The sequence below is a fragment of the Coregonus lavaretus genome (genome assembly GCF_964263955.1).
Source record: "Coregonus lavaretus genome assembly, chromosome: 23".
In the NCBI taxonomy this organism is placed as follows: domain Eukaryota; kingdom Metazoa; phylum Chordata; class Actinopteri; order Salmoniformes; family Salmonidae; genus Coregonus; species Coregonus lavaretus.
The window spans coordinates 22998558-23025197 of record NC_140010.1 but is presented as its reverse complement, the minus strand read 5'-3'; the positions used below and the strand labels follow the sequence as shown (position 1 = coordinate 23025197).

Genomic DNA, 26640 nt, shown 5'->3' with positions numbered 1-26640 from the left:
ACATTAGTTTTTACAAACTAATGTAACATTCAACCTTGAAATGAGGAACACATCCATTGCCACATTGAGGTTACTGTAACTATAAATGTCTTCTGATGTAATCATGTAAAGCGTGCATGTTCAAGATAGCATGCATAGGTCATCGCAGGTCTCTGAAGATCTTATGCGCAGAATCTCGAATGGCATTGACCACTTGCACCATGTAATCTATAGCCATTAAAAGCTTTGAAAGGCTGGTCATGGCTCACATCAATACCATCATCCCAGACACTCTGGAGCCACTCCAATTCGCATACCACCCCAACAGATCCACAGATGACGCAATCTCTATTGCACTCTACACTGCCCTCACCCAACTGGACAAAATTAATACTTAATAATGCTGTTCATTGACTACAGCTCAGCATTCAACACCATAGTCCCCTCTAAGCTCATCCCCAAGCTCAGGACACTAGGACTGAACACCTCCCTCTGCAACTGGATCCTGGACTTCCTGACGTGCCACCGCCAGGTGGTGAGGGTAGGCAACAACACATCCGCCACGCTGACCATCAACATAGGGACCCCTCAGGGGTGTGTGCTTTGTCCCCTCCTGTACTCCCTGTTCACCCACGACTGCATGGCCGTGCATAACTCCAACACCATCATCAAGTTTGCTGATGACACGACGGTGGTAAGACTGATCACTGACGACAATGAGGCAGCCTATAGGGAGGAGGTCAGAGACCTGGCAGTGTGGTGCCAGGATAACAACCTCTCCCTCAACATCATTAAGACAAAGGAGCTGATCGCGGACTACAGGAAACGGAGCGGTCAGCACGCTCCCGTCCACATTGATGGGGCTATAGTGGAGCGGGTCGAGAGGAATTAACATGGTCCGCTCCACACACACACACACACACACACACTTGTGAAGAGGGCACGACAGTGCCTCTTCCCCCTCAGGAGGCTGAAAATATTTGGTATGGGCCCTCAGATCCTCAAAATGTTCTACAGCTGTACCATTGAAAGCATCTTGACCCGCTGCATCACATGGTACGGCAACTGCAAGGCACCCAACTGCAAGGCGCTACAGAGGTTGGTGAATACGGCCCAGTACATCACTAGGGCCGAGCTCCCTGCCATCCAGGACCTCTATACCAGGCGGTGTCAGAGGAAGGCCCCAAAAATTATCAAATACACCAGCCACCCAAGCCATAGATTGTTCTCTCTGCTACCACATTGCAAGAGGTACCAGTGCACCAAGTCTGGAACCAACAGGACCCTGAACAGCTTTTACCCCTACGCCATAAGACTGCTAAACAAGACTGCTAAATAGCTATCAAATGGCTACCCACTGCTGCTACTGTCTTACTGTATCTATCCTGTTGCCTAGTCACTTTAACCCTACCTATATGTACATACAGTGCATTCGGAAAGTAGTCAGACCCCTTGACTTTTTCCACATTTTGTTACGTTACAGCCTTATTCTAAATATGATTAAATAGTTTTTTTCCCTCATCAATCTACACACAATACCCCATAATAACAAAGCAAAAACAGGTTTTTAGAAATGTTTGCCAATTTATAGAAAATAAAAAACTGAAATAACATTTACATAAGTATTCAGACCCTTTACTCAGTACTTTGTTGAAGCACCTTTGGCAGCGGTTACAGCCTTGAGTCATTTACATTTTAGTCATTTAGCAGACGCACTTATCCAGAGCAACTTACAGGAGCTATTAGGGTTAAGTGCCTTGCTCAAGGGCACATCAACAGATTTTTCACCTAGTCGGCTCAGGGATTAGAACCAGCGACCTTTCGGTTACTGGCACAACGCTCTTAACCCCTAAGCTACCTGCTGCCCCTGCCGCTACCTGCATTCAACTGAAATGTCTTCCGCATTTAACCCCACCCCTCAGAGAGGTGCGGGGGGGCTGCCTTAATCGACATCCATGTCATCGGCACCCGATGCTAAGGCTTGTGCTTCAGTCAGAAACAGAAATGATTCTAGCTAGTTCATTGCTGGAGTGAGTAACTGACGGCATAAATAATGAGGAAGTTAATTAGCGGGGATAGCTTTGTCTCGACTCTGGTGTGGCTGGGGTGATAATCCACAGAGAGAAACTGGCTACAGGAACAAAACTGCCTGCTTTACCTTTCCTGCCAAAAGCTTAAACTGATGAGGGAAAACAATTGCCAGATGAACACCCCGTCCTATCAGCACATCTACAACAAACATCATCTGCAACTCCAAAGATTGATCAAGGCTGAAACAAAAACCTCTAGAGACCACAAGCCTTAAAATGAAACTCAGAAATAGTGTAGAAAAAAGGAAATCCAGTTTTAAAATATTTTATTCAAAATAAAATGTTTATGCCCACACCAGGTGGTCATTTTGAGGAGTGCCCAAAATTTTGACAAGGCGTAAAGTATCTAGGGGACCAGGATGGTGCATCCCCTTCACCGGTGACACTCAAGCTGGACTTGAGGACAGATGTTCTAAATAGTCAGATGGATGCTGAGGTCCTAGTCCTGCTCCATGGGCTCCTCACAGGTCCCCGTGTCCAGGCTGCCGCTCTCCATGGCGCCCTCTCAGGAGTACTGCTGGAGGGAGCAGGGGCTCTCTCTTCCCTGGCTCTGCTCTCCTCACTGCTACTGCTGCTGACGCTACTGCTGCTGCTGACTGGATCACTGCCCTCATCGCTGTCCCGGGCCTCAGGGCTCTCCAGGACGCCAGCAAGGGCCTGCTGTTCTGACTGGTCCATGTCATTACATTCCTCTTGGGAGCCACAAGGAACCTCCCTCTCTGCCTGCTCGTTCTCCCCGGGGTCTGCTGATGGCTCCAACTGTGTGCTCGATGGCTCTTGGTCTTCACAAGTCCCAGCAGTACTGGGAGCCTCACTTTTCTTCTTGTCGTCATCCTCCTCCTCCTGGACAATGGACTCTTCCACTTTCGACAAACTGTCAGTGTGGCCGGGTCTGAGGGTGTCCCCCTCCTCCTCTTCATCCTCCTCATCCTCTTTGTTGAACTTGAGCCTCTTCACCTCGTGTTGCTCCGCCTCCATATCCTCCTCTTCATCGTCCACATGGTGCTTGTTCTTCACAGAGCTCCCCAGGGTACTTGATGCCGACACCTCACTGGAGGGTTTGTCGTGTCCCTGCTCTGTGGTAGGATCTTTGTTTTCTGTACTGTCCGGTAGGCCGTTTGTCGCTAGAGAGAGCTTTGGTCTGTTCAGCGGCCTGGGGGTCCCTGGGCCATTCACTTTCCTCTCTGTAAAAGCAGATGAGTTCCCAGGCAACATAACACCATTCATTCTATTCACACCACTGCATCCGTTTTTCTCTGAAGTAGGATGCACACAGCTGACCACCATCACATTCTTCTCAACACCTCTGAGGAATTTCTCTGTCCCTGTGTAATTCCTCTTGGGTTCTGTAAGCAGCTCACACAAACGCTGGATCGTAAATGGAATTCCATTGTATCCATTCACAATCTTCAGTATCCTCTCCTTCATGTCCTCAAATGGAATGGACTCCACATTGGGATTGGCTACCCCCCTTTGATCGGGTGCTGAGGCTTTGAAGTCGTCCATCACCTTCTCCATTTTGAAGAGGAAATAGCTTTTAAACTGGGACCACTGAACAATGGTTTCTCCAGTCTTCGCAACATGACACAGAAACTGGTCCAGCAGGGGAGCCACTTCTTTCTTCCCTTTATTGTCAAAGTCTTTGAGCGCCTCTTGGAGTGAGTCAATTTCCATCATGTTGAGTCTTCTTGGGTATGAAGCTACAAGCTTGGCACACCTGTATTTGTGGAGTTTCTCCCATTCTTCTCTGCAGATTCTCTCAAGCTCTGTCAGGTTGGATGGGGAGCGTTGCTGCACAGCTATTTTCAGGTCTCTCCAGAGATGTTCGATCGGGTTCAAGTCTGGGCTCTGGCTGGGCCACTCAAGGACATTCAGAGACTTGTCCCGAAGCCACTCCTGTGTTGTCTTGGCTGTGTGCTTAGGGTCATTGTCCTGTTGGAAGGTGAACCTTCGCCCCAGTCTGAGGTCTGAGCGCTCTGGAGCATGTTTTCATCAAGGATATCTCTGTACTTTGCTCCGTTCATCTTTGCCTCGATCCTGACTAGCCCCTGCCGCTGAAAAACATCTGTAGGGATGGTGCCAGGTTTCCTCCAGATGTGATGCTTGACATTCAGGCCAAAGAGTTCAATCTTGGTTTCATCAGACCAGAGAATCTTGTTTCTCATGGTCTTAGAGTCTTTAGGTGCCTTTTGGCAAACTCCAAGCGGGCTGTCATATACCTTTTACTGAGAAGTGATTTCTGTCTGGCCACTCTACCATAAAGGCCTGATTGGTGGAGTGCTACAAATATGGTTGTCCTTCTGGAAGGTTCTCCAATCTCCACAGAGGAACTCTAGAGCTCTGTGAGAGTGAGCATTGGGTTCTTGGTCACCTCCCTGACCAAGGCCCTTCTCCCACGATTGCTCAGTTTGGCCGGGCGGCCAGCTTTAGGAAGTGTCTTGGTCGTTCCAAACTTCTTCCATTTAAGAATGATGGAGGCCACTGTGTTCTTGGGGACCTTCAATGCAGCAGAATTTTTTTGGTACCCTTCCCCAGATCTGTACCTCGACACAATCCTGTCTCGGAGCTCTACGGACAATTTCTTCGACCTCAAGGCTTGGTTTTTGCTATGACATGCACTGTCAACTGTGGGATCTTATATAGACAGGTGTGTGCCTTTCCAAATCATGTCCAATCAATTGAATTTACCACAGGTGGACTCCAATCAAGTTGTAGAAACATCTCAAGGATGATCAATGGAAACAGGATGCACCTGAGCTCAATTTCAAGTTTCATAGCAAAGGGTCTGAATACTTATGTAAATATGGTATTTCTAAAAACCTGTTTTCACTTTGGCATTATGGCATTATATTATTGTGTGTAGATTGCTGAGGAAAAAAATGCATTTAATCAATTTTAGAATTAAGGCTGTAACGTAACAAAATGTGGAAAAAGTCAAGGGGTCGGAATACTTTCTGAAGGCACTGTAGCTACCTCAATTACCTCGTACCCCTGCACATCAACTCGGTACTGGTACTCCCTGTATATAGCCATGTTATTTTTACTCTTCATTGTTATTCGTTATTCACTGTGTATTTATTCCTTGTGTCACTATTTCTATTTTAATTTTATTTTTTATCTTTAACTCTGCATTGTTGAAAAAGGACCCGTAAGTTAGCATTTCACTGTTAGTCTACGCATGTCTGTTGAAGCATGTGACAAATAACATTTGATTTGAACCTATACGAATTTTTCTCTCAATTTCCCTCACTTAATCCTTAGTGTGGTTGTTTCTGGGTCATGAATACACAAGGGGATTACTTCGAATCCACTCTCTGCATTATGTATTACCAAGCCATCTCTCTGGTGTTACTGGAAGAAAATACACAAACCCTAACACAACACAAATACCCTAACACACACACGGACACAAATACACGCACAGACAGACAGGCACTCACGTGAGCACACACACACACACACAAAGACACTGTATATGTTATTGATCTCCATGTACTCCAGAGAAGGAGGGAGGTTCAGCGAGAGGCACCAGCTAGCTTAGCGACCCAGCTGAAGCAACGTGATGATCACATGACAAATGCAGGGAGGGTCATTTTTTTCTCCAGGGGCTTCAAACGGATAAAGAGCCAAGGGGGGATATTATAATGACCTGATTTGTTCAAGCAATCCAGCAGCTGGAAGCAGCATTTTACTCAAACAAATGGCTTTGTTTTCCAAGACAGTTAGCATGGCGGCTTAGGCTGGTCTCTTCAGGAACGCTAAGAGACACTTAATGGGAAGAGCCTGGATTCTCTTCAATCTGTTCTACTGAATTTGTTTTCGTAAATGTTTTCTTTGACTTGCTTGGCATTTTCTTCTCATCTGGACTAATGAGGCTTTGATGGCGGGATGCAGAAGCAATGTGTTTTGCTGTTTGTTTGTCAGTCAGTAAGAGCGAGGCCCACAGATACAAACTGTCAGGCTTGGCTGCACCAATAACACAGGAGATTTTGCATGAATCAGAGCATTACAGAGAGAAATAAAACCATTTCATCCCATCTTGGGGACCAAACATTGTAAACACCCAAACGGTTCCATATCGCTCCGTAAATGAATATATAATTTCTTATTTTCCTCCCTCTAGGTCTAGGATAGGCTTTAGTTTGTACAGATTGGTTGTCTACAGTCAGTGCCTTGCGTTACCCCATTTGTGTTGCATTACAGCTTAACTTGAGATTGCTATTACAGTGTCTCGTCATGGCTGGCATTGCTACAGCTGTTTTGGAGCAGTTATGACTTATATTTCTATGGCTGTAAGTGTGATCATGGTCGCTTCCCAAATGGCAACCGACAGTATTTCCTATGTAGTGTACTTTTTTTGACCAGGGCCCATAGTGCACTATGTAGGGAATAGGGTGCCATTTGGGACGCAAACTCTAAATGATTATTTCTAAAGCATGACTCCTCTGTTGTAGGATCACCCTCAATGGGATGAAGGTGGTTCGACCGGACGTACGGATTGGCCGCTACAGGATGATCAAACACGAAAGAGACAAGCACAATGAACCCAACCCACAAAGGTTTGCATTTTATTCCTGTATTTTCCTCCCTAGACACTAGCCTGGCCTCAGATTAGTTTGTGCTGTCAACAATGACATAGAAGTTGGCAAGACAGCACAAACAGATCTAGGACCAGGCTACATTTTCCTCCCTAAACACAACATTCGTTCTAACTACAGAAGGTACAGAAAGTGCAGTTTCTGGAGCTATTGCTCAGTTACCAAAGTTGGCTTTTTGATCAAGGTTGTCTCACACATTATACTACCATCTTATGGTTGAAGGCTGCTTTAAGATGAATCCCCCATCTCATATCCCATAGATTTGGCAGGAAAATAACACCTCACAACACCCCTCATAGAAATGGATTATCATTGTTTATTCACTGCTAAGAGGGCTCTTTCATGCATGAATAGCCAACCCATCAATGACTCTAAAAAGAGCAGATCGATAACAGCATGGCTAAATGCAGCGCTGTTAGTTGTGATTGTTCCCAAAGCCCAGAACCCTACAGGTCTGAGCTGCAATTTGCAAAACATTTATTGCATAGCATGAGTGGACTTACTTTTGTAGCTCTTTATCAGAAGCAGGCTTTTTGTAGTAGTTAAACGTCCTTTCTAAGTGTAGCTGGAATTTAGACCGAAAGGATTTGACAAATGTGATTGATTGATGTTATTACATTTGCCAAGGTCCCGTCTTGCGCTGCGCAGAATATCAGATCTTAACAACGATTGGAGAAGTGTTTAACATCACCAGTACCACATCCTTATGATATATATCTTGTCAAAAATGCAACATGACTTAGGAAGGCCACCAAAGATTCAGAAATGTCCATTCCCAACAACAACATTTTCCGTCTAGATAGAACTGCCAAAGGGGGCGGAGTTGCAATCTACTATTTGCATCCTGTAGCACTAACTCCAAAAAGTTTTGGGACACTGTAAAGTCCATGGAAAATAAGAGCACCTCCTCCCAGCTGCCCACTGCACTGAGGCTAGGAAACACTGTCACTACCGATAAATCTACGATAATCGAACATTTCAACAAGCATTTTGCTATGGCTGGCCATGCTCTCCACCTGGCTACCCCTACCCCGGCCATCAGCTCTGCACCCTCCGCTGCAACTTGCCCATGCCCCCCCTTGGTTTCTCAAAGGACTGCCTCGCCTGGTTCACCAACTACTTCTCAGATAGAGTTCAATGTGTCAAATCGGAGGGCCTGTTGTCTGGACCTCTGGCAGTCTCTATGGGGGTGCCACATGGTTCAATTCTTGGGCCGACTCTATTCTCTGTGTATATCAATGATGTCGCTCTTGCTGCTGGTGACTCTCAGATCCACCTCTACGCAGACGACACCATTTTGTATACATCTGGCCCTTCATTGGACACTGTGTTAACAAACCTCCAAATGAGCTTCAATGCCATACAGCACTCCTTCCGTAGCCTCCAACTGCTCTTAAACGCTAGTAAAACTAAATGCATATCTCACTAGTCATCCCCAAAGCCAACACCTCCTTTGGCCGCCATTCCTTCCAGTTCTCTGCTGCCAATGACTGGAACGAACTGCAAAAATCTCTGAAGCTGGAGACTCTTATCTCCCTCACTAACTTTAAGCATCAGTTGTCAGAGCAGCTTGCCGATCACTGCACCTGTACACAGCCCATCTGTAATTAGCCCACCCAACTACCTCATCCCCATATTGTTATTTATTTTGCTCATTTGCACCCCAGTATCTCTATTTGCACAACATCTTCTGCACATCTATCATTCCAGTATTAATACTAAATTGTAATTATTTTGTACTATGGCCTATTTATTGCCTTACCTCCATAACGTACTACATTTGCACACACTGTATATAGATTTTTCTATTGTGTTATTGACTGTACGTTTTGTTTATCCCATATGTAACTCTGTGTTGTTGTTGATTTTATTGCACTGCTTTGCTTTATCTTGGCCAGGTCGCAGTTGTAAATGAGAACTTGTTCTCAACTGGCTTACCTGGTTAAATAAAGTTTTTTTTTTTTTTATGACTGCAAACAGAGATCTATACACTACCGGTCAAACATTTTAGAACAGCTACTCATTCAAGGGTTTTTCTTTATTTTTGAAAACTATTTTCTACATTGTAGAATAATAGTGAAGACATCAAAACTATGAAGTAATACATATGGAATCACGTATTAACCAAAAAAGTGTTAAACAAATCAAAATATATTTTATGTATTAGAATCTTCAAATAGCCACCCTTTGCCTTGATGACAACTTTGCACATTCTTAGCATTAAATATGGAGATTGGATTTCACGAATAACCATACATAAAGAGCATACAGTATAAACCACAACAATACTGTAACTGACAAAAAGATCAGTTATTGTTGCATCACACCCCACTACCGTGCATTACATAGAGCACACGGAACAGGTCAAATGAATAATACAGTACAAGAATAAAGAGACCTCCACATCTCCAGTGAATGGGAGCACTTGGAAATTAGATTTGCAATGATACTTGCTAATTACACTACTGGTCAAAAGTTTTAGAACACCTACTCATTCAAGGGTTTTCTTTATTTATATGGAATCATGTAACAACCAAAAAAGTATTTAGAAAAATCCAAATATATTTTATATATTCAAATAGCCACCCTTGACGACGGCTTTGCACACTCTTGGCATTCTCTCAACCAGCTTCATGAGGTAGTCACCTGTAATGCATTTCAATTAACAGGTGTGCCTTCTTAAAAGTTAATTTGTGGAATTTCTTTCCTTCTTAATGTGTTTGAGCTAATCAGTTATGTTGTGACAAGGTAGGGGGGTATACAGAAGATAGCCCTATTTGGTGAAAGACCAAGTCCATATTATGGCAAGAACAGATCAAATAAGCAAAGAGAACGACAGTCCTTCATTACTTTAAGACATGAAGGTCAGTAAATCCGGAAAATTTCAAGAACTTTGAAAGTTTCTTCAAGTTCAGTCGCAGAAATCATCAAGCGCTATGATGAAAGTTCATTAGTGTTACCAGCCTCAGAAATTGCAGGCCAAATAAATGCTTCCCAGAGTTCAAGTAACAGACACATCTCAACATCAACTATTCAGAAGAGACTGTGTGAATCAGGCCTTCATGGTCGATTGCTGCAAAGAAACCACTACTAAAGGACACCAATAAGAAGAGACTTGCTTGGGCCAAGAAACACGAGCAATGGACATTAGACCGGTGGAAATGTGTCCTTTGGTCTGGAGTCCAAATTTGAGATTTTTGGTTCCAACCACCTTGTCTTTGTGAGACGCGGTGTGGGTGAACGGATGATCTCTGCATGTGTATTTCCCACCGTAAAGCATGGAGGAGGAGGTGTTATGGTGTGGGGGTGCTTTGCTGGTGACACTGTCTGTGATTTATTTAGAATTCAAGGCACACTTAACCAGCATGGCTACCACAGCATTCTGCAGCGATACGCCATCCCATCTGGTTTGGGCTTAGTGGGCCTATCATTTTGTTTTTCAACAGGACAATGACCCAACACACCTCCAGGCTGTGTAAGGGCTATTTGTCCAAGAAGGAGAGTGATGGAGTGCTGCATCAGATGACCTGGCCTCCACAATCACCCGACCTCAACCCAATTGAGATGGTTTGGGATGAGTTGGACCGCAGAGTGAAGGAAAAGCAGCCAACAAGTGCTCAGCATATGTGGGGACTCCTTCAAGACTGTTGGAAAAGCATTCCAGGTGAAGCTGGTTGAGAGAATGCCAAGAGTGTGCAAAGCTGTCATCAAGGCAAAGGGTGGCTACTTTGAAGAATTTGTTTAAAACACTTTTTTGATTACTACATGATTCCATATGTGTTATTTTATAGTTTTGATGTCTTCACTAATATTCTACAATGTAGAAAATAGTAAAAATAAAGAAAAACCCTTGAATGAGTAGGTGTTCTAAAACTTTTGACCGGTATTGTATATGAAAAGATGTTCATGTTTCCGCCCTAACTATGGGAGTTGTTGGCCCAAAGACGGGAAGGCAGGCGACAAGTTTAGGTCCAAAATAAGCCCATAGAAACACATTGGACTTATTTCGGCGAGAGTGATACCTCTCGCTTTGCCGCTCCCTCTCTGCTGCAAAAGATACAAGTAGGAATGTCTGACTGAAATACGGGACACATCGACTTAAAATAGTGGTGTTTGAATTTGTAGCTATCCTGCACACATAAGTATGTGGACACACATTCAAATTAGTGGATTCGGCTTTTTCAGCCACACCCGTTGCTGACAGGTGTATAAAATCGAGCACACAGCCATGCAATCTCCATAGACAAACATTGGCAGTAGAATGGCCTTACTGAAGAGCTCAGTGACTTTCAACGTGGCACCGTCATAGGATTCCACCCTTCCAACAAGTCAGTTCGTCAAATTTCTGCCCTGCTAGAGCTGCCACAATCAACTGTAAGTGCTGTTATTGTGAAGTGGAAACGTCTAGGAGCAACAACGGCTCAGCCGCGAAGTGGTAGGCCACACAAGCTCACAGAACGTGACCGCAGAGTGCTGATGCGCGTAGTGCATAAAAATAGTCTGTCCTCTGTTGCAACACAAACATAGGCACAGACACATTGATACACACACGATAACATTCGCACTATACACACGTACACATGGATCTTGTGTTGTAGATATGTGGTAGTGGTGGAGTAGGGGCCTGAGGGCACACAGTGTGTTGTGAAATATGTGAATGTATTGTAATGTTTTTAAAATTGTATGAACTGCCTTAATTTTGCTGGACCCCAGGAAGAGGCAGCAGCTAATGGGGATCCATAATAAATACTAATACAAATACTGAGTTCCAAACCTCTGGAAACAACGTCAGCACAAGAACTGTTCGTTGGGAGCTTCGTGAAATGGGTTTACATGGCCGAGCAACCGCACACAAGCCAAAGATCACCATGCACAATGCCAAGTGTCGGCTGGAGTGGTGTAAAGCTCACCGCCATTGGACTCTGGATCAGTGGAAACGCATTCTCTGGAGTGCTTAATCATGCTTCACCAACTGGTAGTCCGATGGACGGATCTGGGTTTGGCGGATGCCAGGAGAACGCTACCTGCCCGAATGCATTGTGCCAACTGTAAAGTTTGGTGGAGGAGGAATAATGGTCTGAGGCTGTTTTTCATGGTTCGGGCTAGGCCCGTTAGTTCCAGTGAAGGGAAATCTTAACACTACAGTATACAATAACATTCTAGACGATTCGGTGTTTCCAACTTTGTGGCAACAGTTTGGGGAAGGCCCTTTCCTGTTTCAGCATGACAATGCCCCCATGCACAAGGCTTTGGTCCATACAGAAATGGTTTGTCGAGATCAGTGTGGAAGAACTTCACTGGCCTGCACAGACTGCGAGCCAGGCCTAATCACCCAACATCAGTGCCCGACCTTACTAAAGCTCTTGTGGCTAAATTGAAGCAAGTCCCCGCAGCAATGTTCCAACATCTAGTGGAAAGCCTTCCCAGAAGAGTGCAGGCTGTTATAGCAACAAAGGGGGGGCCAACTCCATATTAATGCCCATGATTTTGGAATGAGATGTTTGACGAGCAGCATGGTGGTGGCAGCATCATTCTGTGGGGATGTTTTTCAGCGGCAGGGACTGGGAGACTAGTCAGGTTTGAGGGAAAGATGAACAGAGCAAAGTACAGAGAGATCCTTGATGAAAACCTGCTCCAGAGCGCTCAGGACCTCAGACTTGGGCGAAGGTTCACCTTCCAACAGGACAACGACCATAAGCACACAGTCAAGACAACGCAGGAGTGGCTTCGGGACAAGTCTCTGAATGTCCTTGAGTGGCCCAGCCAGAGCCCAGACTTGAACCCGATCTAACATCTCTGGAGAAACCTGAAAATAGCTGTGCAGCGACGCTCCTATTCCAACCTGACAGAGCTTGAGAGGATTTGCAGAGAAAAATGGGAGAAACTCCCCAAATACAGGTGTGCCAAGCTTGTAGCGTCATACCCAAGATGACACGAGGCTGTAATCGCTGCCAAAGGTGCTTCAACAAAGTACTGAGTAAAGGGTCTGAATACTTATGTAAATGTGATATTTCAGTTTTTTTTTTAATACATTTTCAAAAATTCTAAATGCCTGTTTTTGCTTTGTCATTATGGGAAATTGTGTGTAGATTGATGAGGGGAAAAAAAACTATTTAATCCATTTTAGAATAAGGCTGTAAGGTAACAAAATGTGGAAAAAGTCAAGGGGTCTGAAAATCTTTCCGAATGCACTGTACATTATTGGGTCATCTAGTATAGGACATGCTATCAGAAATGAATTACAAGGCTTTTTGTGTAGAAGTCAAAAGTGTGTAACGTCAGCTAGGCTACTTTTGTATGGGTCAGAGTAATTGCTTGCTGAATTGACACCAATTGAGTTATATAAATCATAAGAGCAGAGTCAGGGTCGGTCACGTTGGCTTTATGACAATCAATACATCAGAGACTAGGTTGATTGAATCTGTCACTGACTCACTGTATGATAGACATACAGTGAGGGAAAAAAGTATCTGATCCCCTGCTGATTTTTTATGTGTCACGCCCTGACTCAGGGGACTCTTATATGTTGAGTCAGGGTGTGAATATTCTATGTTGTGTTTATCTATGTGAATGATCTAGTATGTGTAGATCTATGTTGGCCGGTGTGGTTCCCAATCAGAGGCAGCTGTCACTCGTTGTCTCTGATTGGGGATCATACTTAGGCAGCCTATTGGCACTCGTTAGTTGTGGGATCTTGTTCCGTGTTTAGGCTAGTTTTGTGTTCAGCCTTTGGACTTCACATTTCGTTTGGTTTGTTGTTTTGTCGTGTGTTTATTCGTTGTAAATAAACATGTATGCATATCACGCTGCGCCTTGGTCTGACCCGTCCTTAAACGAATGTGACAGAAGATCCCACCAAACACGGATCAAGCAGCGTGCCCAGGAGCAGACAGCCTGGACATGGGAGGAGATCCTGGACAGAAAGGGATCCTGGACATGGGAGGAGATTCAGGCTGGGATGGATCGCCGTCCTTGGGAGGAGACTGTGGAGGCCTGGTATAGAGAGGAGCAACGGCAACGCATAAGGCGCCGGCCGAGGAAGAAGCCCGAGAGAAAATTTTGGGGGGGCTAAAAGGGTGGTCGGGGAGCGATGGAGAAGAGCCCCGACCACTGCACTCGTGGGGGCTCAGGGTGGAGTCCTCACGGGAGGAGGACTGGGCGCGGAGAGTGAAAGACTGGTACAGTCGGAGATCTCTGACGTCAGTTCCCAGTCCGGTACACCTCGTTCCTGCTCCTCGCACCAAGCCAGTGGTGCGTGTTCCCAGTCCGGACTTCACGTTTCGTTTGGTTTGTTGTTTTGTCGTGTGTTTATTCGTTGTAAATAAACATGTATGCATATCACGCTGCGCCTTGGTCTGACCCGTCCTTAAACGAACGTAACCGTATGTTTGCCCACTGACAAAGACATGATCAGTCTATAATTTTAATGGTAGGTTTATTTGAACAGTGAGAGACAGAATACAACAACAAAATCCAGAAAAATGCATGTAAAAAAAATTATTAATTGATTTGCATTTTATTGAGGGAAATATGTATTTGACTCCTCTGCAAAACATGACTTAGCCCTTGTTGGCAATCACAGAGGTCAGATGTTTCTTGTAGTTGGCCACCAGGTTTGCACACATCTCAGGAGGGATTTTGTTCCACTCCTCTTTGCAGATCTTCTCCAAGTCATTAAGGTTTCGAGGCTGACGTTTGGCAACTCGAACCTTCAGCTCCCTCCACAGATTTTCTATGGGATTAAGGTCTGGAGACTGGCTAGGCCACTCCAGGACCTTAATGTGCTTCTTCTTGAGCCACTCCTTTGTTGCCTTGGCCGTGTGTTTTGGGTCATTGTCATCCTGGAATACCCATCCCGACCCATTTTCAATGCCCTGGCTGAGGGAAGGAGGTTCTCACCCAAGATTTGACGGTACATGGCCCCGTCCATCGTCCCTTTTGATGCGGTGAAGTTGTCCTGTCCCCTTAGCAGAAAAACACCCCCAAAGCATAATGTTTCCACCTCCATGTTTGACGGTGGGGATGGTGTTCTTGGGGTCATAGGCAGCATTCCTCCTCCTCCAAACACGGCGAGTTGAGTTGATGCCAAAGAGCTCGATTTTGGTCTCATCTGACCACAATACTTTCACCCAGTTCTCCTCTGATTCATTCAGATGTTCATTGGCAAACTTCAGATGGCTGTGTATATGTGCTTTCTTGAGCAGGGGGACCTTGCAGGCGCTGCAGGATTTCAGTCCTTCACGGCGTAGTGTGTTACCAATTGTTTTCTTGGTGACTATGGTCCCAGCTGCCTTGAGATCATTGACAAGATCCTCCCGTGTAGTTCTGGGCTGATTCCTCACCGTTCTCATGATCATTGCAACTCCACAAGGTGAGATCTTGCATGGAGCCCCAGGCTGAGGTAGATTGACAGTTATTTTGTGTTTCTTCCATTTGCAAATAATAAATAGTTGTCACCTTCTCACCAAGCTGCTTGGCGATGGTCTTGTAACCCATTCCAGCCTTGTGTAGGTCTACAATCTTGTCCCTGACATCTTTGGAGAGCTCTTTGGTCTTGGCCATGGTGGAGAGTTTGGAATCTGATTGGTTGATTGCTTCTGTGGACAGGTGTATTTTATACAATGAACAAACTGAGATTAGGAGCACCTTATCTCAGCTCGTTACCTGTATAAAAGACACCTGGGAGACAGAAATCTTTTCTGATTGAGATGCAAATCAATTTATAACATTTTTGACATGCGTTCTTCTGGATTTTTGTTGTTGTTATTCTGTCTCTCACTGTTCAAATAAACCTACCATTAAAATTATAGACTGATCATTTCTTTGTCAGTGGGCAAATGTACAAAATCAGCAGGGGATCAAATACTTTTTTCCCTCACTGTACAGGCAGACAGAAAGGCAGACAGGCAGCCCGGTTCACTGGAGTTAAGGTATTAAAGTCTCTGATGTTTTAATAATAAGTACATAGAGGAAGGATGCACAAGAAGTCGTCACTGTCTCAAAAACCTGTTTTAGTTCCTGAAAAAAACTCCTTATTTTATCCTTGCATTATTATGTTGTATCTATCCTCACGTGAAAAAGCATTATGCCTCCAAGATTACTCTTAGCTCAACAAATTAGCCTTGTTTACCATAATTATGCAGATTCTGCTGCAAACCCAGTCTTACCCTCCACACACCAGGGCATCCTTCAGTGTATCCAGGAGAGAGTGGTTCTAATCTCCTACCACAGCCAGTGTTTACTGTTTACCAACGAGGATGTTTTTGTTGATTAATGTTGACTACCTCTACAGCTCTGTTAATGCCCCCACCCCGCTCTGTTTGGTCAGTAGGAAGTAGGAGATGTGGTTTAGACATGGTAATGAGACATTAGGCTTGCCAAAAGAAGAATGACTACCATTCATCACAAGTCCAAAAGATTAGTTAGCACTGCCTTGCACCGGGGCTCATGCATATTAAATCAGTGGATACAAGGCTTCCTCCTTCCACAGAGTAGCATCATCATCAAATATCCATTCATAAATCATTTCATGTTAAGATGGTTTTATGGCTTTTTTACCTGCTACCTTGCCGAAATGAGTAGACACCAAAACATGAATTAGGGAAGCTTTTAGTGACTTTTAGTGACTTTAGTGCAGTTTTCCATGCTATTACAGTCCATATTTAAGTAATATGTGAGAATATCTCAGATCTCTCCAACACAGGCCTCGTTGTGAGATCATTGAGAGACTGATTAAGTACAGTAGTAGAGCATAGTCAGGCTATTGCTTTTAATCTTCTCTCCTCTTATAGATAAATCTCTCCCCTATCTCTCTCTCTCTCTCTCTCTCTCTCTACCCCCCTCTCTGTCACTCCTTCCCCTCTCATTTAAAGGGCTCTTAGCCTAAAAGTAATTTAGCTTTAATTTAGATTCCAGACTAGATCTCTGTCTATAGAAATCTCTGTTTAGCTGTAACTGACAAGGTGCTGCTGCGGGATTCTTCTTGGGTTGAGTTGGAGTGTGTCGTAATGGGTTAATGTCCAAGCCCTGTGTTGCTCAGTTGGTAGAACATGGCGCTTGCAACGCCAGGGTTGTGGGTTCAATTCCCACGGGGGGCCAGTATGAAAATGTATGCACTCACTAACTGTAAGTCGCTCTGGATAAGAGCGTCTGCTAAATGACGTAAATGTAATAAAAATACATCTTGTTTGAGCCATTCACTTTTTTTTTGAAGATTTAATATTCACTGCTGGCGCTCTCTGCCTGCACACAGCTACTGAAGCAGTTTATCCATGGCTCTTCTCACATAGTAAAAGGACATCTGAGAAAACCATGGGACATTGTAGCCTTGGCATTGAGCAATGGATGACTGTTACAGATGGATGATTCCTGTATTTGTCCTCTGAGTTCCAGTACATGCCCATATCACCACCTATTGGCCAATATGGGAATAACAAGAAACATGCAAAACCAACATGTATGTTAGCCACAATGATGAAAAAGTAAAACATACAATAACATTTCACTGCTTGCTACAATGCTAATATTTCCCTGTAATAATAATGAGTTTTTCCCTCATTTTCTCCAGATTCAACAAGATCCAGAACACCAAGAACACTATGAAGAGAGATGGGATCAGCACGTTAACGTACCGCGTGGTCCAGTTTAAGAAATACCCTCTCTACACCAACATCTCTGTGGAGATCGGCAAACCTCCGCCCCGGCCTTTCAGGGGATAGACAGATCGAGAGACCCGGCCTTGACATGGAGAGGGAGGGAGATGGGGCAGAGAACGGTAATGCACAGCAGAGAGCCTCCATCTCTGCCCCCACCTCTACCTCCCTCAGCCCGAGCCAGACCCAGATTCCCCCCCATCGACATGGGCTAGGAGCCCTCCCAGACCTCTCACAGCCCACTCTGAGTGGGGATACATAGCCATTGCAGTCCAACACTGCCCACAGCTCAACGGTTACGGCAGGCCCCCAACCTGGGACGCTGACTCTGGGGGGACTAATCAGAACATACTATATCGGCACAAAATGAATGTGTACTGTCTGTGCCTGCATCTAACGCAGGCTTTCTCCATTTCCCATGTCTCTGCCGTTGAGAAATGGTTCTGGAGCAGAGCGACATTGTGCACCAACTCCGGTCTCTCTTTGGTCTCTTTCTTTATGTGGATGGAAACAAGTTTGAGAGACATACAGTTAATAAAGACCTCCTGGTTGTGGATGGGTATGACTATCTAAGGAACTGGTTTTGACCTGTTTGTGGAGAAGAGAGGTCCAGTAAATAGAACAGAAGATGAACTTCTGGCATGGTTCTGACAGGTGATCATCAGATGTGTTCTGACGTGTTCTCACTCATAGAGGTTATAGTAGATAGTGATGGGAGTGTAAACCTTTGCTGTTTGAAAATGGATTCAAGACAGTTTTAGAAGAGGATAATCTCTTGCTCAAAATACAAGACTCTACTAAATGTTTTCTTTTTCGTTTCAAAATAAAATTATAAGGCATTGATAACCTAGTGGTGGAAATTGTGAATACTGTTGATAAGGAGAGTCTAGTATGGTGAATATTTGCATTGTAGCATTCATTCCATCCATTCAAAGGCAGAAGCACACTGCACTGAGGTGATAAGAACAGAACGGAAGTTAGTTATTTCCTCAGGGTGGATTCCCCTAGATTAAATGGAAAACTAGCCCACATACAGTAAGAAAATATCAAATATCATATTACTATTAACACTACCAGTGTATGAAAGCCTTTTAACATCTGAAGTAAGTAAGCTTTTTCTTCTCTCACTCTCTTCTCCTTTTTTTGTACTGCCTAAACACCAAACTGATGCCTTCAGAATTTTTATGAGGGCCAATGATAAGGAATGCTGCATTCTGGGATTTTTAAAAACGACATTCCTGTTGTGTGAAGTGACGTGGAAATGTTTTTGTACTATCAATGGTTTTCTTGACCAGGCTTGAGTCAGTGAGTATTTACCCGTTTCCCTTCTGTTTATTTTTAAGAGCCTTTTAAAGTTTGAGTGCATTTCCCTTTTTTTTCTCGACAACACTCTCCACTGCCTTTTATTCCTCTCTCTGGCTCTTCCATACTTCTCTCTTTGTGCCGTGTGTCTGTGTGAACACCACAATGTTTTTCTGTACTTGGCCATCTGATGAATACACAGACAGCTGAGTCTGAAGCACACTGCTCCTCTATAGAAATATCAGGAGGACATCAACAATCCTTTCTCTCTCTCATTTCTCTCTTCTCTCTCTCATTCTGCTGCCTTTTCATTTTGGAGTGCGTTACTACTGGTGTGAGTTGCTGTGCCCTTGGAAAAGAGAGCACCTCGCAAAGTGAATACTCTACTCCCCATTCTACACTGGAGACCGATGTCCTTTTACGCTACTCTATTTATCTGTAACTGTCAAATGGATTTACTGTGTATGTACTGCTCCCTGATAGCTGTGGACCACAGGATTTTGAATTTCACATATTCCTGCCTATGGTCCCAGTATAGTATGATTCATCAGGCTGCCAAGCTTCTACTTTTATGTTCCATGCTGAGGGAATAATTCTCCAAAAGGCTAAATATACTACTTGGAACTTTGGGAAGGAGCTTTTATATATAGCTAGCATCATCATTACCTAAAACCTGTTTAACAGAACGAGCTCACTACTGATGTAGCACACAACCCTGAAAATGCTTGGTACTAAAATTTTATTCACTGGTTTCATTAAATGAAATAATTTGGGGGGTTTTCTGCTGATGATGGCTTTTTATCATAACTCCAGTCAAAGATCTTACTGTACAATTGGTGGATATTTGGTTTTCTGTACAGTAGACTACAGGATGTGATTTGTGTACATATCAGACTTGTAGACTCACTCAACAGCTAGTAGTGATCATTACAGGTGCATGGACAGGCATTATCATGTAATTTGTGTTGTTAACAGAGGAAAACATATAATAGAACTCAGTCTGTTCTGTTGACTTGATATCTATATAGAGATCATGACCCAAGTAGGCTACTACAGGAATAATAAATCCTATTGGTTCTATTATATCAATCTAATCATGAATCATATTGGTATATCCATGATATTATCTTATTTGGCCTATAGGCTGTATTCTGCCCCACTACCCCACACATAGTGACTGTGGTATAACATTGTAGGTACTGTATAATACAGATTTAATATGATGCGTATTGACAGGGGGACCTTTCAGCATAAGCTTAGAGACATCCTTCCCAGGACTGTCTCTCTCTCTCTCACAACTCGCCAGCTTTGAATCAGTGATAAAGCACCACTCCTTGTCTGTGTCCCAAATGGCACCCGATTCCCTACATAGTGCACTACGGGGCTTCTATGAGCCCTGGTCAAAAGTAGTGCACTATATAGGCAATAGGGTGCCATTTGGGACACACCCCTCTGTTCCCACCCTCCCCGCAGTCAACTATTATTATCTTCAGTTTGTCCTGGTAATGTATAATTGCGGGGCATCAGCTTTTTTCGTTGACCATGTTTTTGATGCAGCCTTAAGTAGGAAAAGCTGGAAGGTGGAATGCTAATGTGCTGTCCACCCTTTGGAGTGTGTCTGAAGTTCTCTCTTCATCCATCTCCTGTTGGCAGACATTGCACAGCATCCTACTTCTTATACGTTTCAACCAAAGGCTCATTGAGCAATCTTTTCCCTCATTGTCAGAGTTTAAAGGAAGTGGTGGGTAACTGAAAGAGGAACATGATAGGGTGAGGGCATTGGAGAACAACATCAACTACTGACTGCCTCGGGCCTTCAAGCCTGAGTGCATTTTTAAAGATTCACTGTATCTATCTAGGTTTTGTACATTGAATGTTGAAAATGTTATATCTTATATAGAATGCATAATGTCATATCAAACCTACTTTTTCTATACAATCAATAAATCTGATGGTAAATGAGATACACTCATGTGATTGGTTTGTTTTTCCTTGCCAGATGAGAAAATAGGTTTCACATGCATGTTGTCATCTTCGTCCCAAATTGCACCCTATTCCCTTCATAGTGCACTACTTTTGACCAGGGCCCCTTTTGACCAGGGCCCATAGGGCTTGGTCAATTAAGTAGGGAATAGTGGTGCCATTGGGATGGATCCGTCCACAGTCCTGACAAGGGGGCTGATAATAGTGTATTTCCTCCATTGTTTCCAGTTGCCATGGCATTCAAAGAAACTTCTAATACATTTCTCATTCACTCTGTCTTTGGGGCGTAATAGAAAATAGAACATGTGCTGAGACTGAAGAAAATAGAGTGATGGTTAGAAAAACTCCTTCTGCTTTTAAAGACAAAGTGGAATTGGTAGCGGTAAAACATATATATATATTTTTTCTCTCACAAGTAATTAAAATGGTTGAGCCACTGCTGTTCTTTCGACTAGTAAGTATTTATGTCAGAGGGAGGTTAAGAAACACAATCACACTGCATTGCAGCTCAAATTGAAAGGCTAAAACTACTTTGCTTAGACGGAATCTGGCTCTAAGGGGAGGCTACGCCTAGATTAGAAATTTTTTGCATTAGCCAAATTCTAATATAATATCTACTAATAGCAGTCTCGACCAAGTCCCGCTCCCATCAGTGGATGCATTACAAAGAAAGGATAATTCCTAGGTTGTGTTAGAACTATGTTCATATTGTCTCAGAGATACATCCACAGCATAACTTGGTTGAACAGAAAACGTAACAGTTATTGTTAAGATGCCAGCACTGTCCCCAAACTGTCAACAACAGGGATTTGGGGAAATTGGACAATGAACCGCTGGCATCCCCTTACTGACAAGGCATCCAGTGTGTAATAAACATCCTACTACACAACAATGGCACACTGTAGACAGCATAGTTAATGGACATACAAGGACATACAAATACATTTTATTTTCACTTACTGTAAGTTTACATTGGGTTTTTAATGAAAGATGGAGGGAGTTACAAAAGGCATTGATTAAAGATAAACAACGTACAACAATTCAATAACATAATCAAGAGACATATTAGGAGAGTCGACTGGAGAGGTGTAATCAGAGCCTTTCCTGAAATGACAAGGCTTGGATGTTGGCATGTAGTCTATCCATATAGTCTATCCATATAGTCTATCCATATAGTCTATCCATATGGTATATCCATATAGTCTATCCATATAGTATATCCATATAGTCTATCCATATAGTCTATCCATGTAGTCTATCCATATAGTCTATCCATATAGTCTATCCATATAGTATATCCATATGGTCTATCCATATAGTCTATCCATATAGTCTATCCATATAGTCTATCCATGTAGTCTATCCATATAGTCTATCCATATAGTCTATCCATATAGTATATCCATATGGTCTATCCATATAGTCTATCCATATAGTCTATCCATATAGTCTATCCATGTGGTCTATCCATGTAGTCTATCCATATGGTCTATCCATATAGTCTATCCATATAGTCTATCCATATGGTCTATCCATATAGTCTATCCATATAGTCTATCCATGTGGTCTATCCATGTAGTCTATCCATATGGTCTATCCATATAGTCTATCCATATAGTCTATCCATATGGTCTATCCATATGGTCTATCCATATGGTCTATCCATGCAATGGTCCCTTCAAAATGGATGTGAAGGAAGCAAGTGAACAGCGTATAGTATATTCATGTTCATACCAATTTATTTGTATTTACACTGAACAAAAATTATAAACGCAACATGTAAAGTGTTGGTCCCATGTTTCATAAGCTGTAATAAAAGATTGCAGAAATGTTGTGCACACATTTGTTTACATCCCTGTTAGTGAGCATTTCTCATTTGCCAAGATAATCCATCCACCTGACAGGTTTGGCATATTAAGAAGCTGATTAAACAGCATGATCATTACACAGGTGCACCTTTTGTTGGGGACAATAAAAGGACAATCTAAAATGTGCAGTTTTGTCACACAACAGAATGCCACAGATGTCTCAAGTTTTGAGGGAGAGTGCAATTGGTATGCTGACTGCAGGTATGTCCACCAGAGCTGTTGCAAGATAATGTAATGTTAATTTCTCTACCATAAGCCGCCTCCAACGTCGTTTTAGAGAATTTGGCAGTACGTCCAACTGGCCTCACAACCGCAGACCACGTGTATGGCGTCGTGTGGGCGAGCGGTTTGCTGATGTCAACGTTGTGAACAGAATGCCCCCATGGTGGCGGTGGGGTTATGGTACGGGCAGGCATAAGCTATGGACTACGAACACAATTGCATTTTATCGATGGCAATTTGAATGCACAGAGATACCGTGACGAGATCCAGAGGCCCATTGTCGTGCCATTAATTCGCTGCCATCACCTCATGTTTCAGCATGATAATGCACGGCCCCATGTCGCAAGGATCTGTACACAATTCCTGGAAGATGAAAATGTCCCAGTTCTTCCATGGCCTGCATACTCACCAGACATGCCACCCACTGAGCATGTTTTGGATGCTCTGGATCGACGTGTACGACAGCGTGTTCCAATTCCCGGCAATGTCCAGCAACTTCGCACAGCCATTGAAGAGGAGTGGGACAACATTCCACAGGCCACAATCAACAGCCTGATCAACTCTATGCGAAGGAGATGTGTTGCGCTGCATGAGGCAAATGGTGATCACACCAGATACTGACTGGTTTTCTGAACCATGCCCCTACCTTTTTTAAAGGTACAGTTGAAGTCGGAAGTTTACATACACTTAGGTTGGAGTCATTAAAACCTGTTTTTCAACCACTCCACAAATTTCTTGTTAACAAACTATAGTTTTGGCAAGTCGGTTAGGACATCTTCTTTGTGCATGACACAAGTAATTTTTCCAGCAATTGTTTACAGACAGATTATTTCACTTATAATTCACTGTATCACAATTCCAGTGTGTCAGAAGTTTACATACACTAAGTTGACTGTGCCTTTAAACAGCTTGGAAAATTCCAGAAAATGATGTCATGGCTTTAGAAGCTTCTGATAGGCTAATTGACATCATTTGAGTCAATTGGAGGTGTACCTGTGGATGTATTTCAAGGCCTACCTTCAAACTCAATGCCTCTTTGCTTGACATCATGGGAAAATCAAAAGAAATCAGCCAAAAAAAATTTGTAGACCTCCACAAGTCTGGTTCATCCTTGGGAGCAATTTACAAACGCCTGAAGGTACCATGTTCATCTGTACAAAAAATAGTACACATGTATAAACACCATGGGACCACGCAGCCATCATACTGCTCAGGAAGGAGATGCGTTCTGTCTCCTAGAGATGAACGTACTTTGGTGCGAAAAGTGCAAATCAATCCCAGAACAACAGCAAATGACCTTGTGAAGATGCTGGAGGAAACAGGTACAAAATTATCTATATCCATAGTAAAACGAGTCCTATATCGACATAACCTGAAAGGCCGCTCAGCAAGGAAGAAGCCACTGCTCCAAAACCGCCACAAAAAAGCCAGACTATGGTTTGCAACTGCACATGGGGACAAAGATCGTACTTTTTGGAGGAATGTCCTCTGGTCTGATGAAACAAAAATAGAACTGTTTGGCCATAATGACCATCGTTATGTTTGGAGGAAAAAGGGGGAGCTTGCAAGCCAAAGAACACCATCCCAACCGTGAAGCACGGGGTGGCAGCATCATGCTGTGGGGGTGCTTTGCTGCAGGATGGACTGGTGCACTTCACAAAATAGATGGCATCATGAAGAAGGAAAATTATGTGGATATATTGAAGCAACATCTCAAGACATCAGTCAGGAAGTTAAAGCTAGGTCGCAAATAGGCCTTCCAAATGGACAATGACACCAAGCATACTTGCAAAATGGCTTAAGGACAACAAAGTCAAGGTATTGGAGTGGCCATCACAAAGCCCTGACCTCAATTCTATAGAAAATGTGTGGGCAGAACTGAAAAAGCGTGTGCGAGCAAGGAGGCCTACAAACCTGACTCAGTTACACCAGCTCTGTCAGGAGGAATCTGTCAAAATTCACCCAACTTATTGTGGGTAGCTTGTGGAAGGCTACCCGAAACGTTTGACCCAAGTTAAACAATTTAAAGGCAATGCTACCAAATACTAATTGAGTGTATGTAAACTTCTGACCCACTGGGAATGTGATGAAAGAAATAAAAGCTGAAATAACTCATTCTCTCTACAAGTATTCTGACATTTCACATTCTTAAAATAAAGTGGTGATCCTAACTGACCTAACACAGGGAATTTTTACAAGGATTAAATGTCAGGAATTGTGAAAAACTGAGTTTAAATGTATTTGGCTAAGGTGTATGTAAACCTCTGACTTCAACTGTATCTGTGACCAACAGATGCATATCTGTATTCCCAGTCATGTGAAATCTATAGATTAGGGCCTAATGAATTTATTTCATTTGACGGATTTCCTTATATGAACTGTAACTCAGTAACATCTTTGAAATTGTTGCATGTTGTGTTTATATGTTTGTTCAGTAAATTATGGATCCCCATTAGCTCTTCCTGGAGTCCAGCAATATTAAGACAGTTATATACAATTATGAGTCTCTGACATTATGATAGTGAGTTGTTTATAGTTTACAAACCTATAACATTCATAAAAAAACATAGTTGCTTACACTAGCCTTTAGCTTTCAGAACCTGACAATTGTTTTTCATATCTATAATGTTCCATTTGTCACGCTCGTCTTGAGAAGAAGCGGGCCAAGGCGCAGCGTGATATGCGTACATATTTATTTCAGTGTACACACAACGAACAAAACAACAAACGATACGAAACGTGAAGTCCTACGGTTACACAAACCAAACGGAACAAGATACCACATTAAACAAATGCCAAACGGCTACCTAAGTATGGCTCCCAATCAGAGACAACGAGCTACAGCCGTCTCTGATTGGGAACCACCCTGGCCAACATAGAAATACCAAACTAGAAGCAACACAACCTAGAACAAAAAACATAGAAACTAACACCCTGGCTCAACATACGAGAGTCCCCAGAGCCAGGGCATGACACCATTCATGACAAATTCAAATACAATGGAGATGGTATACCTCAATTAATATCCATCAAAGTTGGTCAAAAAACCTTCCAATAACAATACTAGACAAGTGTAACATCCCAAAATGTAGGATAGTCCCTATAATCTACACTACATCAAAACATTCTTACTAGTGTAGAAATACATGGCTACTTCACTGGCTTAATCCTTGTTTAGAGTATACACACAGTTGAAGGAGGCAGTTACCCCCTCCTTCAACTACATTAGGAAAGGTTTTGGGCAAGGAATGTTCAAAAGATAGTTCACTCCCAAATCGAAGTTAGTCAGATGTGTTTTCAGATTTCAAAAGTGGTCTAATATCAAGATGAGAATCATAATAATATGCCATTTAGCAGACACTTTTATCCAAAGCGACTTACAGTCATGCGTGCATACATTTTTGTGTATGGGTGGTCCTGGGGATCGAACCCACTACCTTGGCGTTACAAGCGCCGTGCTCTACCAGCTGAGCTACAGAGGACCAGAATCATGAGATGGTCCCAAACCATCTGTTGTGTAGATCCAGCTATCTGCCTCCATCCCCCAAAAAATAGAAATTATGAAAATAGATAGTGCCATTCTTTCCCATTAATTTGGGATGGAGGCTTATAGTTGGATGTTATAATATATATAATAAAATATACAGTGAGGGAAAAAAGTATTTGATCCCCTGCTGATTTTGTACGTTTGCCCACTGACAAATAAATGATCAGTCTATAATTTTAATGGTAGGTTTATTTGAACAGTGAGAGACAGAATAACAACAAAAAAATCCAGAAAAACGCATGTCAAAATGTTATAAATTGATTTGCATTTTAATGAGGGAAATAAGTGTTTGACCCCCTCTCAATCAGAAAGATTTCTGGCTCCCAGGTGTCTTTTATACAGGTAACGAGCTGAGATTAGGAGCACACTCTTAAAGGGAGTCCAGCTAATCTCAGTTTG

The 26640-nt window shown here is 43.1% G+C and overlaps 2 protein-coding genes across 2 annotated transcripts in view; one reads left to right on the top strand and one right to left on the bottom strand.

Annotated features, from left to right (window-relative positions):
• LOC311098936 (beta-1,4-galactosyltransferase 2-like) overlaps positions 1-17385 on the top strand; it is a gene marked incomplete at both ends in the record, with an annotated part of 124696 nt that extends 107311 nt beyond the window's left edge. The window contains 2 exons of the mRNA XM_084139490.1: positions 6524-6628; positions 17235-17385. Coding sequence (XP_083995616.1) covers positions 6524-6628; positions 17235-17385 — 256 coding nt within the window. The remainder of the gene's footprint in view (positions 1-6523; positions 6629-17234) is intronic.
• On the bottom strand, positions 2375-3746 carry LOC311150745 (serine/threonine-protein phosphatase 4 regulatory subunit 2-B-like; the record flags this gene model as incomplete). Its single annotated transcript, XM_084188269.1, is given in 2 exon segments — positions 2375-2576; positions 2579-3746. Coding segments are annotated over 2 exon segments (1236 nt in total). The 3' UTR covers positions 2375-2508.
• Positions 17386-26640: the final 9255 nt, after the last annotated feature.